General features: G+C 40.6%; 2 protein-coding genes across 4 annotated transcripts; one reads left to right on the top strand and one right to left on the bottom strand.

The window, feature by feature from the left end:
* Window positions 1-282: 282 nt before the first annotated feature.
* arsk (arylsulfatase family, member K) lies at window positions 283-5,137 on the bottom strand. Of its 2 annotated transcripts, XM_006784074.3 has the most exons (9): window positions 4,888-5,137; window positions 4,432-4,500; window positions 4,095-4,224; window positions 3,850-4,009; window positions 3,303-3,588; window positions 3,031-3,202; window positions 2,481-2,705; window positions 1,881-2,096; window positions 283-1,582 (listed from the first exon to the last, which is right to left on the bottom strand). In XM_006784074.3, the coding sequence occupies exons 2-9, from the start codon at window positions 4,450-4,452 to the stop codon at window positions 1,311-1,313; spliced, it is 1,482 nt and encodes a 493-aa protein (XP_006784137.1). In that variant the 5' UTR covers window positions 4,453-4,500; window positions 4,888-5,137; the 3' UTR covers window positions 283-1,310. The 2 variants fall into 2 exon arrangements, with proteins under 2 accessions (XP_006784137.1, XP_006784136.1); XM_006784073.2 differs by lacking the exon at window positions 4,888-5,137 and having other exon boundaries at window positions 4,432-4,648.
* A 971-nt stretch (window positions 5,138-6,108) lies between these two features.
* On the top strand, window positions 6,109-13,932 carry arrdc3a (arrestin domain containing 3a). 2 transcript variants are annotated; one of them, XM_006784071.3, is made up of 8 exons: window positions 6,109-6,629; window positions 8,567-8,648; window positions 8,771-8,918; window positions 9,222-9,324; window positions 9,485-9,741; window positions 10,347-10,503; window positions 10,602-10,744; window positions 10,842-13,932. In XM_006784071.3, the coding sequence occupies exons 1-8, from the start codon at window positions 6,350-6,352 to the stop codon at window positions 10,908-10,910; spliced, it is 1,239 nt and encodes a 412-aa protein (XP_006784134.1). In that variant the 5' UTR covers window positions 6,109-6,349; the 3' UTR covers window positions 10,911-13,932. The 2 variants fall into 2 exon arrangements, with proteins under 2 accessions (XP_006784134.1, XP_006784135.1); XM_006784072.3 differs by having other exon boundaries at window positions 6,499-6,629; window positions 8,496-8,648.
* The last annotated feature ends 676 nt before the right edge of the window (window positions 13,933-14,608 follow it).

Raw genomic sequence — 14,608 nt, 5'->3', positions numbered from 1 at the left:
TTACAGTCTGCTTTACATGCTATTGTCCACAGCCAACTGTCAGTGCAGCGTGAAATTTGACAAGATTAAATAAACGGAGAAGTAAAGGGTTCAATTATTTTTTTAAGTCTGATCTGTAACTGAATAATTATTTATTAAACAATATTTTTTAAATCTCGTTTTTCTGGTTCTAGAGTATTATTAACAGGGTTATACCAAGCATACCACACAAGAATTAAAATATTTCTTAAAAAGTGTAACTTTAAAGATGCAACTAGACAGATCTTTTTTTTCATGGTTTCTTATTTGTTTTTCTTTCACTGCAGAAAATTATCAAATAAAGGGTTGAATTTTTAATTTTTTTTTTACTTTTATTTTTGAAGCCTAAATTGTTCTCCAGTTGTTCTTATAACCCAGTCATCATTGCCAGTTCACCATCAGCAAATGCATGGAGTTTGAAGCAATAACAATAATAATGATAATAATATATTGTCATTGCACATGTACAGTGAAATTGGATGTTATATTATCAGTGCAGCCATCTGAAAATGACTTTCAAAAATGTCCAAAAATTATATAGATATATAAAGAGTACAAAAATACCTTAAAATTCACCATAAAAATTTTCTAAAAAGGTAAAGTAAACTGTACATCATGCCACTGATACAACATGTTTTACATTCTGTGGGCAAACCCTACACAGATGATTCTCTTAGAAAAACATGCACAGTCCTAACAGCATTTAGTTTTTGGAGGGAAATTATTTATTCCTTGTGTTTAATGTTCTGAAACTTCAGGGCAGCAGTTCAGACAGAAGGGGGGTCCCAGCTGCATAGGGTAAGAGACAAGGTACACTCTGAACACCAGTATGTCTTTTTGTGTAGGCACAACACAAAAAGGAGACAACCATTCACACTCACATTCAAACTTAATAGCAAATAAACCGATCTGCATTAACTGCATGTCTTTGGACTGTGCAAATTGTCCTCTGGGCTATTATGGACAATAATTAATTATAACTGACACTTTGGTTTAAATTACATAAATTACATACATTTAAATTACAGAAGTAATTTACACTACATTACAAAGAAAATCATGTAAAGTCCCTGAAACACTGGTGGAAATTTGTATGAAGGGGACGATGTCAGAGATGTAGACTGAAGTGTGTCACACTGTGAGCCTAGGACATTTGTAGGTTATCCATCACTGTAACCACTGCAGTACTAACATGAGACACCGCAGAACAGATCAATGACTTACACAAAGATCCAAACTTTATCAAAGTGCAATTTCAATTTGTTCTAATAGTTATTAGACATAAAATATCACTAATAGCCATAGAGCCACTTGTCAATGGCTCTCTCATTGGCTAATGCATCTTTTTGCCAATCCACATGCCACCGGAGGTTACCAATGACTTGACTATAGTTTCTCCCCAAGTTAAGGCGCCATGCACCGAATGCTTTTTTATTGTAGACGTGAACAGCTTCAGACACTTTTGGATAGTCCACGATGCTACGCAACAGCTTCTCCAGATGTGCTTGCACATCTGGGAATTTGTGAACCACATTGTGAAGTTCATCCTTGTCCAGTGTAAGATCTGAAAAAGAAAAGCAAGAAAAAAATTAAAGGACACTGTTACGCCCCTCTGCAGCCCCTAACTGGCCACACCTAGTCAGGTGTGGATAAAAGCACACCTGAGGCGGACTTTCGAGAAACTCACTAGTTTTTGCCTTGATGGCACCAGCCATTTCACCTGCTATGCCATTTTAAGATAAAACCTCTTCTCACTAACACTCTGGTATTCGTCTCCTTTTTTATGTTGCAGCTTTTGAGCCGGGTTGTAACAGACACATACGAAGACAAGCTGAAGTTAGCGTCAGAAGCTTTAGGCTCACCAAAGAGTTGCGCGGAAACACTCAGGCCATCGGCGTACGTGATGTATTTCCACTGATCACTTCGCAGCATGTAAGTAGAGGCGTTGACGTTACAACCATGATATTCGCTGAATGCCCAGGCTCTCTGCTGTTGGTTAGAAAAAGCAATGGATGTGGACAGCAGAGGAAGGAGGGACTGGCCGCTTAGATTCCCTACTGCTGAAATCCCAGCAATCTCTGCAAAATATAAAAATGTGTCACAAATTTCGATTTGAAATAATCAAATCAATATTTACCACCGCTTTCATGCTGTTTTTATAGACAGTAGTCAAACAGCAGTGACAGCACTGAAAAAAAGGCAGGAGGCTGAGCTGAGCACAGGTCAACTGGTTTGGAGACGAGATCAGAGAGGCAAGGCTGAGATGGTTTGGACATGTGCAGAGTGGATAAATGGAACAAAAGATGCTAGGTAGGAGAAAAAGAGGAAGACCACAGAGAAGGTTTGCGCATGTAGTGAAGAAGGACATCCAGAGGGCTGGTGTGAAAGAGGAGGATGTGAGGGAGAGGGTGACATGAGGCAGATGATCCACAACATCCTATGTTGTCTGTCTGCCTCCTTACCCAGCACAGTGGGATAGAGATCAACCAAAGATACAAGCTGGTTGACCTGCTGGCCAGAGATGAGCCCAGGCCCCATGATGAGAAGGGGAATGTGGGAACTTCCTTCAAACATCGACATCTTATAGAACTGCCGGTGCTCCATGGCCAGCTCCCCGTGGTCAGCCGTAAAGATCACGACTGTGTTGTTAAGCACGCCGGTCTCTCTCAATGCAGAAATCACTTGACCTGGTGAGACAGAGCATGTGGAAGATGGAGTAAGAGCCAATCCATTTTGGGATTGTCTGTGAATTCAATCAAAAGCTTTATTCAAACAGCAGAGAAAAGATAACAGTGCCACAGACAGTGTGTCTGTGAGGTTCACATGCTTTAACTCTCCACTTTTAAATAAATGATGGTTTGTATTTTTTTTTTCTACACTGCATTTGTAAGCTCAAAGAAAACACCATTCCAGGCATGTTTTGTTTTCTTCTTTAAAATCTCAAAAACATCTTTTCAGTCCAAAATAGCAGCTGTGAGACCAGACTGTAGCGAATTACTGCTGTCAACTAACCCAGCATGGCATCGGCTTCGGCGCACATGGCGTAATAGAAGGCCCGAATGCTTTTGACTTCATCGTCGGTAAAAACACTGCTGCAGTTTTTGGTGAAGGTGGAGTAGTAGTCAACAGGGTGCATGGCAGCCAAAGGCAACCATTTGGGAACAGAGATGAGGTCAGAATTCACCTGTGCGTAAGAAAAAAACACAAAAATTAGTTTCACTCAGGGTTTTTTTTTTTTGACACAAAGTGCAATTTTAAAAAAAACAGAGACGGAAAAAGCATGCCTTTGTGAGCCAGTATGGTGACGTACGGAAGGTGGATCCCCCTGCAGTCGGCCCCAGGGATTCAGTCTTATACGGGTGAGGTAAATTGAGACCAAGGTAAAGAGCGAAAGGCTCGGGTGTGGTGGACGTAGCTGTCTGGTGGATCCACTGCGTGGCCTTATCTGTGTTTTCCCAGTCTTTGCTCATGATCTTTACAGTCGACTTATTCCCAACAAGTTCAGAAACAGGCCGGCCCTCTTGGCGCAGGAGGAACTGGACGTCTCGTGTCCATGCCTCAACTCGATTACTGCAACACATGTGCAAAAACAGGAAGTGGAAAAATGTGAAAGGCACTGTTTGGAAACAAATGCAAATGCACACAGACAGTCTGTTACTGCCACTAGCATTTTTTCCTTGTGTGATTGTGTGTGTGTGTGTGTGTGTGTGTGTGTGTGTGTGTGTGCATAATATTGATCTTAATTTGGGGGAAAAAAATAAGAAGAGGAAAGCGAAAGTGTTTTCCTACTGAGACCATGCTACACGTTAAACCTTACATTTACAACAGTACCTGACAGAGTGAGCCCCAGATGTATAATCCAGCTTGCCTATCATCTTGGATCGATACCCATTCTCCTTCAGCAAATCCATCCACGTGGTTGTGTTTGCATCTAAGCACTTGTAGTTGTTCCACGACTGAGTGAGGTGAACATACTGACCGCTCCACATTGCTGAGAGCAAAGTTTAAGCACAACATGCAATTTTAAAAGAAAGTCAAAGTAGATGTTTTTTCTAGAGGGCAAATATGTCGCTTACCTGCTCTGGAAGGGCAGCAGATGGGCGAGTTGGTGTAAGCATTAAGAAAGGTGGAGCCGAGCTGCCTGAGATAGTTTGTATATGGCAATTGTACAAGTTTGCTGCCAGGGTCAAAGGACAATCGACCATCCTCAAGAGACGCAAAAAATCATATGGGGATCAAGATACACAGATGCAAGTTATACATGAAGATAACAAGGAAATATTCAGCCACAAAATATAAAGCATCTCTGCAATGCTGTTGAATTTTGATGGACAATACAGCTTTCTCATTCTGATTTAACCTATTAAGAGTAACTATCTAGTAATAAAGCACTGAAATTTAAGTCATACTTACAAATGCATCACTCATCACCATCACAATGTTGGGTTTGGATGCTTTCTGGCAAATACTTCGACCACATTGCTGAGAAAGGAAAATGAAACCCAGCACTATTATGTTCATGACAGCTTCGTGTCCTCCTGAAGTTATAGACGTGAAAGAAAAGACCCGTCGGAAAAGCATTCGACTTTTATTAGTGGGCATCACAAAGTTCCTGCTCGCCTACAAGCGCCTCAGCCTGATATGTTGTACACATCCCGGTTACGCTTTCAAAATAAGAGGTTTCATTTTTGTTGACGTTCTAACTTGCATTAAAAACGGACTATTTATGCAAATATCACCGTTTAAGCGGAAAAAATGTAAAAACAAATATTTAACATAAATCACACCTACTGTCAGTAATTCTAACACCAGCAGGAGATGAGAAGAACTTAGCAACAAGAACACAAATAATATCAAAACCAATCTTACCTTAACCTGTCATTACAAAATGCCAACTGTAGAGGGCAGCATTTATCTAAGCCTAAAAAGAGCTCGCCCACAAATTCGCACCACTGATGTATTCAAACTCCAAACCCCGAATTAGATAAGCAAAAGATGTGTGGATGGAAATCTTAATCAAATACAATCTGTGTTTAATTAATTAGCGCCAATCTTTACTGTAGATCCAAATACGGACCATAGACACAGAGACATATCGCAATTTCTGTGTAACTAACTATAACTGTAAAGGCTCTCGGAAAGATGGCTATAGGTAACATAACATTACGAAATATAATCTTATGCCCTGTAATTATCACTGAATTGAAATCAGAAGTTATGTCATTTGGCACTAACAAGCTGTTGGTTGAACCAACAGTAAGTTGCAGTGACGTTCAACAGGTGATACTGCCGCCCACGCTGGGAACAACGACCGCCGCGAGGTGGCGTCTTGATCCTCGGAGTTGTTTATCTTTAAACTAGGACTTCAGCACAAGGATGATGTCTGCCGTGCCGTGGATTCATTTAATCTTTCCACAAAATAATAAGTTTGATTTAGATGCGAATATTTAAGAAGCTGGCTGATATATTCACCTTAGACCCCCAGGCTAAACACTATGAAACAATTCTACTATTGACAGTGCTGCAGGCATCATCCAACAAAATCGAGCTCTTCTTATTTTTGGTGATTGTGCACAGATGCAGACGCTGCAGTAAATCTGATAATGTGAAACTATTTGTGTGGATTACATCGCAGATGTAATGTGTGTGTGTGTGTGCACAAATGCCGATGCAGGGCTGGGGTTGTAGAGCTGTAGACCTATAAGAAGATTCATAGCTGATGTATGAGCCATGAATCGTTGCTGCATCACATACCATAAAGCCAGGGCATCTGTAATTTCATTAAAATTTCATTAATAACATTTCTTCTCTCATTCTTTGAACCAAAAGTCTAGGAAATAAGTCTGGGTGATACTTTTTGTTAGATCTGTTCGTATATTTTCAACAAATCGAATCAGATTTAAAGCCTCTCCTCTCAAACGATATTTTTTGGCGAACATTTCTTTGTGTAGTCTTTCAGCTGTTTGACTTTACTTATCATCTGGTTGTGTGCCACACTTGTTCCAGAAGGCGGAAGGAGGGGGCAGTGAAGCCCCGCGCATGCGCCCAGAGGTTGTTTTTCCCCACACTGGCACTCGTTTAAAGTGCGCTGAGCTACCGGGGTTTCCTTGTCTGACTGGGACTAGCGAGCAGATAGGCAGATGATAACAGCATCAGTTGCTGTTACTAGATCTCAATGAACTGCCCTCGAAGAAGCCACTGATCGTGCCTGCTGCTTTTTGCAGAGGTGGTAAACTGATCAGTGTCCAGAAAAACGGCTCTATGAGATATTTCTTCATTGAGTCTTTTCTTTTTTTTTAGTATTTCAAGGTCTGTGTAGCCTCTTTCCACCATGGTGCTAGGAAAGGTAAAGAGCTTCACAGTAAGCTATGACTGTCTCAATGACAGCAATGTCCCCGTTTTCTCGAGCGGGGACTGCGTCTCAGGGAGGGTGATCATTGAAGTCACCGGAGAAATCCGTGTGAAATCTCTCAAAATCCACGCGAAAGGATTTGCAAAAGTTCGTTGGACTGAATCGAGAAATGCTGGATCCAACACTGCCTACACGCAAAACTACACAGAAGAAGTGGAATATCTGAACCACAAAGACATCCTAATCGGACACGAGAGAGGTGAGGACTTGTTTTTTGATTTTATTTTCCTGCAGAAGTTCTTGCTTCTCACTTGACCTGGGTGAGATGCTCTTAGTGGGCTCGGGCTCAGTGTAAGGTGTAGCTGAAGGATAACAAGAGTGATAGACACGATTAAAAAGTTGACCAACTTTCATAATGCTGCATTTTCTGACGGCGCTTGTATGTATGATGTTTTTACGCTCGTAACATACAGCTCCGTGGTTGCTTGTTTGTGTCAAGGTGTCAGAATGAATGACAGCAGCTCTGCTCGATGTATTTTTCGAAGTATTTAACGTCCAGCGTAAGATTGGTTTTGTTTTTGCTTCTCTTTATTAGGCCCAGAGAAATATAGCAGTGTTTAGAGTCTCTGTAAGTGTATTTCATTGCAGAACCACATCTTAAAGAGTGTTTCTTTGTAGCTTTTCTTAAGTTTCCCCCTATTGTTCAAAGCGGTTCAATCCTGTTCAGAAAACTGGACCGGGAGAGGCGGGGTAAAGACGCAAGCCCCTACCTCCGGCTGCCTGCCATTGGCTGCGATGTTCATCTGTGGTTGATGACATCATTACCCTGCAGACAGAAAATTCTGCAACTTTTCAGTGAAGGGGGAAAAAAAGCTGTAAAATGTAGCTACCGGATGAAAGTACGTGCGGTTTGAAACGTATAAGGAGCTGCAGTGCTTGATACTTTGTTCCTATACTTATCCCTATGGTTAAACCCTTGGTAAACGTGTATTCTGCTAGGCGAAATGTTGTCTTGTTATAGGTGTGTTTAACAGTCTAACTGTGCTTAACCAACAGTCATTTCTGTACTTTTATTTAGTGCATTTTTTAGTGCAAAAAAGGGGGAGGAAACCCAGACAGTTAACGGAAGGTAACATTTATACCGTTACGATTAATAATATAATTAACATAATAATAATGATATGATATATATATATATATATATATATTTACTAGCTCAGCCCTTAAGCAAACATGATAACTCATAAAATGATAGCGATAAAAATAATTTTAATAAAATCGAAAGATTGTCGTTTAAAGTGGAGAAATTGCTGCAGTTGTTCGGAGTATGCTCTTTGATACGTTGTTGCAGTGTAGTAGGTAGGTCGGTAGGTACTGCGGTGTCGCACAGTGAATGCGTAATGAAGGCTGGGTGGCTGTGGGAAGCTGCTCGCTCCGGTTTAGGCCGGTCTCCTCCTGCTGGAGTCTGCCGTTTGAGTGACAGCTCTGCACTTGTTTACCACACGGCTGCTGCTGCTGCTGCTGCTAGGAGGGAGGAGGGAGGGAGGGAGTGCTGAGCTGGCAGAAGCGCACCCTAGCTGTCCACCTAGCTCTTTACAAAAATCACTCTTTGTGTTTTAACTGAAAAAAATATATATTCATATATTTAAAGAAAAAAAGAAAATGCAGTTCGAGACTCGAAATTGTACAACCCTGTCGAAAACTACATTTCATTCTTCTGCTAGGCAGTGAAATTCTAACACAGTTTCCTGTACTTGTGCCCGATTTTGTTTTAATGTATTATTTATTTATTTTTAAAGCGCAGATTTAAGATTTTTGTCGAACCTCCACACCGCCCATAATAGCCTCAATGTATTAGCATCATACATTGGATCTCTTTGATTCACTTCTTTGTTCTTGTGAATAACACTAGAAGAAGGAAGGAAGGGAAAAGGGCTCCGTTTCTGACACCATCAAACAATCAACTTCTTTTACTTTCCTCTAAATATTGGTGTACTGTTTATCTCTCAATACATTAACATAATTTTAAAATCGGCCAGATATTATAGTAAATTCCTTTTTATTCTCTTTTTTCTCCCCCACCCTGTGTTTTTTTGTTTTGTTTTTTTTCTGGTATGACTTTCAGATGCCTTCGTAGAGCATTTTACGCAGGTATGGTATATATGTGTTTGGACTATTGTCCTCCTTGTTTTTCAGACGATGATAACTCAGAGGAAGGACTCACCACTATCCATTCAGGAAGACATGAGTATGCATTCAGCCTTGAGCTTCCACAGACGTAAGTGTTTCATAAATATTAGGAGACTTGCAGTTATTTTATTTTGGGTTTTTTTTTTTTTGGCTGAACTGTGATTATAACATTATTTCTCCCTTCTCTCCTGCTCTGCTCTTTTCCTGCAGACCTCTGGCTACCTCTTTCGAAGGGAAACATGGCAGCGTGCGCTATTGGGTAAAGGCAGAACTCCACAGGCCATGGCTCCTACCCATGAAGACCAAGAAAGAATTTACAGTCTTTGAGCACATTGACATCAACACTCCATTATTGCTGGTAAGCTTACGACTCAATTCACTTGACCAGTGAATGAGCCTTTTAGCTGGTGATGGCACTGAATGAAGGAATTAAAAACGTAGTATGAGTCACTTAGGGCATAATTTTCCTAATTATGAGGAATTTCAGCAGGTTACACTGTAGACACCCTGAATCATGGAAAAAATAAATACAGAACAAGTATTGAAAACATTTAGCTGCTATTCATTGTTATAACTATGGAGTAGCTGGTGTTTGATTATCAATCTAGCTTTTATTGTGGCAAAAAATAATGTCTTTATTTTTTCCCCCCACCTTCCCCAGTCACCACAGGCCGGCACAAAAGATAAGACACTTTGCTGTTGGTTCTGCACCTCAGGTCCTATTTCCCTAAGTGCCAAAATTGAGAGGAAAGGATACACCCCAGGTAAGAATAAGTGAATAATTAATGACTTTCTTAGCTATCTCGTAACCAGATAAGCAAGTGGAAGTCCCTGCAGCTTGTGCATTGATTATCAAAAACATACCTGATAAATAAATGTAGATAAACTTCAGCTAACCTGCTTCCTGTCCTTTTAACTCCATAGGGGAGTCAATCCAGATTTTTGCTGAGATCGAGAACTGCTCATCACGCATGGTCGTGCCAAAGGCGGCCATCTACCAGACTCAGACCTTCTACGCCAAAGGGAAGATGAAGGATGTCAAACAGCTTGTGGCTAACCTGCGGGGAGAATCTCTGTCCTCGGGCAAAACGGAGACGTGGAATGGAAAGATGCTGAAGATCCCGCCAGTCTCCCCCTCCATCCTGGACTGCAGCATTATCAGAGTGGAGTACTCTCTCATGGTGAGCACAATAATGAGGCGTTTAGATCACTTTCACATAATCTTTCAGTGTATATCCAGATATTGTAGATTTGGAAACACAAGTCTTGCTACTTCCAATACACTCCCCTGACCTTACCACCACCACATTATTACTTGTTTTAAGTGCCATTCTGTTGTAGAAGTTATATTTCCTACTAAGTCAATATCTCTTCTGGTAAAGCACCTGGCTGACTCAGCTCACATTGCCAAAACTAGGCCTTGGATTGCACCAGTTGTTATCTCCACATGCAGCTAAGAGCATTAGCCCAGAATATCTGTGGCAGCACCTGCCATCAGGGTGCTTATACCTGCTTTACACCATGAACAGAAATGCTAGGTTGCTTATACCTTGTGTAAGCAACTGATCTCATGACAGTGACCCACATATTGTCAAACTAACCCAGTCCTGGTTCGAGTACTTCTGAGAAGATAAAGGAGCCATTTCATTTTGTGCTGACTGCTCAGCTCCAGAGCCTTTTATTAGACTGACCATAGTCCTTTTACATTTTTTATAACCCTGTATGACATGTTATTTTATTTTTTGCATATGCTAAACTGTTGTGGTGTTCTTATGTCTGTGCTCAGGTGTATGTAGACATACCTGGAGCGATCAACCTGTCCCTGAACCTTCCTCTTGTCATCGGAACCATCCCTCTTCACCCATTTGGTTCTCGCACCTCCAGCGTCAGCAGCCAGTGCAGCATGAGCTGGCTGGGCATGGGTCTGCCTGAAAGGCCGGAAGGTACGTTTGATCTCATTGTCATGAAGCATCTTTTTCTATTTTAATCAAAGGATCGTAATCGCAAGAATGCTGAGTTGTTGTTTCGTCTTCATTTGCAGCTCCTCCAAGCTACGCTGAAATTGTGACGGAAGAGCAGAGACAGAGCTGTCTGGATGTCCCAGCAGCCCGCGAGGAGCTGGACGGACCTCTCTTCGCCTATATTCACGAATTCCGCTTCCAGCCCCCTCCTCTGTACTCTGAGGTAAGCACCAAATGGCAAATGACCTTCCTTTAGAGTCTCAAAAACAGTTTGTTTCCTTGAATAAACACCTTTTTTCTCCTCTTTTCCCCCATTCTAGATTGATCCTAACCCAGATCATGCCAGCCGTACAGAGGAGCGCAGACTTGATGCTTGCCCATCACGCTGAGAATATCCCAGCAATTCCCCTGAGATGTTTGGGGAAACTCAAAGAAGCCTAGCTGTAAGGCTCAGCTTTGATTATTTTCTCAGCTGACAGCATTTACAAAATGCTGTTGACAATAAGAGGAAAAACAAGAATATCCAACCAAAAAAAACCAAACAAAAATGAGTGAGTCGGGTTGGACGAATCTGTTCCTGCCTTCCCTCAGCAAGAGAAATGGGAGTCACCAGTTCCGGGTGTCTTTCCTTTCCTGTGTCAGCTTGCTGAGGGTGACATATGTACAGATGAACATGTATCCATTCTGTATGCGAAGAGGGCGGGGTAAAAAAAACCCTCTAGTTGCGCGAGCCCTGGTGATGGTATTGACAACGGCGATGACGAGGAAGAACCGCCACGGCTCAGCCTGCCAAGCTCCTCTTCACCCCTGACTCTTCTGTACCTGTGGCACATAAGGACTTAGCTCCTCTCACAAAGGACAGAACTTGTCATGTCCGTTCATCAGCAGAACTCACCTTAAGGAAATGGGATGAAGAGAAAAAGGTGTCACCACCGTAGTCCTGAAAGTAAGCTTTCAGCAGCAGCATCAGTCATCAAAAAAAAAAAGCAAATACTAGGTCCTTCTGCCTCATTTATGGATTTGTTTTGCACATCTTGTTCTTTACTTGAGTTGTGTGGCTCTGTTTAATGAGAGTTTAAAAAAATAATCACTAATAGTTTAGTTTCAGCCTTGCAACGCACCAGACTATGAGACTATAAGACTGAAATCTGCATCACTCTGAGCATCGCTGAGAGTAGGATTTGTTTTAAAAAAGAAAAAGCAAAACAAAGACTGAAAAGTACAAGAACAATGCACTGAAATTGTTTAAGTTGTTTAAGAATTTTAATTTTCTTGTGACTAACAACAACCAGACAGTACTTGTACAACAGACTTAATCTTTATGTGGAAGCTTTCTTCTTTTCTCTTTTTTTTTTTTTTTAACTACATTGCCTCCTAAGCTTGAATCTGTGGTTTCCCTCCTCTTGAGTTGAGCTTTTCTTGTTATTCTGTTCTTGTATTCGCTCCAGTCACAGAAAAGCTTGCAACAATTTTAGCTTCGTGGTGGCTCTGGATTTGGACTAGCAGGGTTGCAGACTTTTGCCACTCAATTTGAAGCTGACGGGAAAAGCGCTTGCTTGCGTGGGTGTGTGTATAATTTGTGTGTGTGTGTGTGTGAGAGAGACATAAAGTGGTGCCCTATTGAGGGACTCACCCTAATTGTTTGCAGCCCCTCTACTCCTAATCTCAGGGCAAGCCAGGCTTGCATAACTGCCCGAATAGCACTGTCTCAGGTGGTCTTCTCACTTGTTAAAAGGGGGAAAAAGAGAGAGAGAAGATAACGTTTTGAGGTTTTTGTTTTAATTGCACTGCTTAGAAAAAATAATGAAGTTTTTTGTTCACTACCAAAACGAGAGGCAGACCTGCAGAGGAGCGAGGCAGCTTTTTCTTTTTGAGACGAATCACATTCCCTTTATGTCCTGCTGCACTTTCCCACTTCATCCATTACAGACTTTACCAGACCAGTGAAGCCAGGATGCTAATTCCAAAAAAAGAAGAAAAGATGGAAAAATATTTTTGAAATAAGAAAGTAAATTCAGCACAAATGAAATGCTGGGAATATTGCTAAACTTCTGTTCATGCTGGTCAGAGCAAGTAGTAGTAGTCGTAGCAGTAGTAGTAGTAAATTGAAATGAGTAATACATTGGTTTCCTAACTCATTCATGATAAAAGACCAGCTGTAACAGAGGTTCAGCATATTCAGGAAAAGATGACAAGCAGCACTTTAAAAAAGAAAGGAAAAAAAAACACAAAATAAGAAAAAAATGTAGCATTCAGTGGTGAAGGTCTGGATTTAATAACTACTTGGTATTAACCATGTGTTAGAGGATTTTTAAGTAAAGTGGTGTTGTGTAGGACGCAAATGCATTATTCAGTCTTTTTAAGATTAGTAACTCTTTTTTTTTTCTTTCCCTAAGTTTACATTTCAAAACGTAGCTAAGGCAACTTTGTGTGTGTGCTCGGTGTGTGCATGCTCTTATCAAGATCCTGCTGGCAACTAACCGTACAGCTTCTGATAGTGCTCAGCGAACTGCAGATTATTAAAGTGATCTTATCTTAGTGGCCTTGACACAGAAAGGACTTGATCATGATGCTTCATTTTTCAATGTCTCTGCAACTCTTGTTGTCGTTTCTCTTTGTTTAACACTTGTATGTTTTCAGACCTTTCCGTGTTTTTTTGTTTTTTTTTTGTTTTTGTTTTTTTTGAAATGGACAAAAAGGGAAGAGAGAAAAAAGACATTTAAAGCAAGGGTTGTTTTAAACGAAGAAACAAAAAAAAAGACATCTTGGACAGGCCTCATTGTGTCATTTTTTTTTTCTGAAGCTGATGAGGGTTGACTATTATCTTTTTCCATGTATTTCTGGGCATTGATAGGTTGGTTTTTATAATTTTAACAAACAACCTTTTGGGTTGGTCTCCCTGACCTGTCTGATCCCCTTCAGGCCAGGGAGTGGCAGCTGTTGATCAGCACCCTTCTCCCTTCAAGAAACATTTATGTAACCTGGGACAAAACACTTTCTTTTTGTGGTAACTAATGTACTTGTTTTGCGATTTTTTGTTGGGGGTTTTATCTTAGGGAAACTGAATCAAGTTACGCGGTAATGAATAAGCTTACATATTTGTTTCAGGTGGGTCAATTCCATAGTCCATTTGCTTGGGCCTCAGAGTAGTCCAGTGTCAAAACTAAGCTAAATTCCTGACCTGAAGAAGGCAGGAACTGAAATGTTCAGAGAGATGGGATGTAGGAGATGGGATCTGAAACATTTTAGAAACAAAGTGCAATATTACTCAAAGAATTTTCTTCATTTTCATTTTTTTTCCCATCACGATGATGTATTGATATTCTATGAATATACTATGTTCTGAATGCTTTAACCTTTCGTCTAGTTCTTCCTCTTGATTTGAATAAACATTTGTTCTAAATTACACAACTGTGGTTCCTGTGTGTGTTTTCCCTCCAAAGCTGTACACGCAATAAGTGTAGGTCAATTGCACACTTGTTCACCTTTGCTGCGTTTCACTGACCGCTGATCATATACAACTGATCACAACAAAGCATCCTCTAAATACAAAAGCAAATGTTGTTTAAATGACTAATCATTATCCAGTGCTTTACTTAAAAAAAAAAATCTATACAAATGGGTCACAAGAGAATTGCAAGCACAAAGGCAGCCAATCATCTCTTGAAAAGTAGTACAACACTGCCCCTAGAGGTCGTTTGAAGGTAGCACTGATCCTTGCTGGCAAAAGATGCAAGGTACTAAGAAGGACACTGAATGGACGATATACTAAGATATTGGACGATGCACACATTTTGTGTTAAAACCAAAAACATTTGTGTTGATACAACTTCAAATTCCCTGTAATTTTTTTTTTAATACTGCAGTATTTTTTTTTTATTAGCCCAGTCTGTCCTGAAATAAGACATCGGTGTTAAAGTTTGCCAACATTAACTGGGCCTAGTTGTTTAAACTCAGATAAATGTTTAACTTGTACAACTTGCAGCTTTCTAACTTTATAGTGCTGCTCTCTTGGTGGTTTGTCTACACATGACCTCTTTATTATGTTTAACAGTCTCTTTGCAGACCAGTAAGTCAATTTCATCTG

Source organism: Neolamprologus brichardi, chromosome 12, assembly GCF_056152115.1.
Source record: "Neolamprologus brichardi isolate AB-2024 chromosome 12, ASM5615211v1, whole genome shotgun sequence".
Taxonomy (NCBI): domain Eukaryota; kingdom Metazoa; phylum Chordata; class Actinopteri; order Cichliformes; family Cichlidae; genus Neolamprologus; species Neolamprologus brichardi.
Note: the sequence above shows the minus strand (reverse complement) of the source record. Positions and strands in the feature narration are given on the sequence as shown.

Bases quoted from the DNA above. Each gene is read 5' to 3' on its own strand.
- arsk (XM_006784073.2), bottom strand. From the start codon at position 4,620: ATGCCCACTAATAAAAGTCGAATGCTTTTCCGACGGGTCTTTTCTTTC. The intron at 4,010-4,094 runs GTAAGCGACATA...CTTTGCTCTCAG, and splicing joins CTGCTGCCCTTCCAGAGCAG to CAATGTGGAGCGGTCAGTAT. The intron at 2,097-2,480 runs GTAAGGAGGCAG...TATATTTTGCAG, and splicing joins TCTCTATCCCACTGTGCTGG to AGATTGCTGGGATTTCAGCA.
- arrdc3a (XM_006784071.3), top strand. From the start codon at position 6,350: ATGGTGCTAGGAAAGGTAAAGAGCTTCACAGTAAGCTATGACTGTCTC. The intron at 8,649-8,770 runs GTAAGTGTTTCA...CTTTTCCTGCAG, and splicing joins AGCCTTGAGCTTCCACAGAC to ACCTCTGGCTACCTCTTTCG. The intron at 9,325-9,484 runs GTAAGAATAAGT...TTAACTCCATAG, and splicing joins GAGGAAAGGATACACCCCAG to GGGAGTCAATCCAGATTTTT.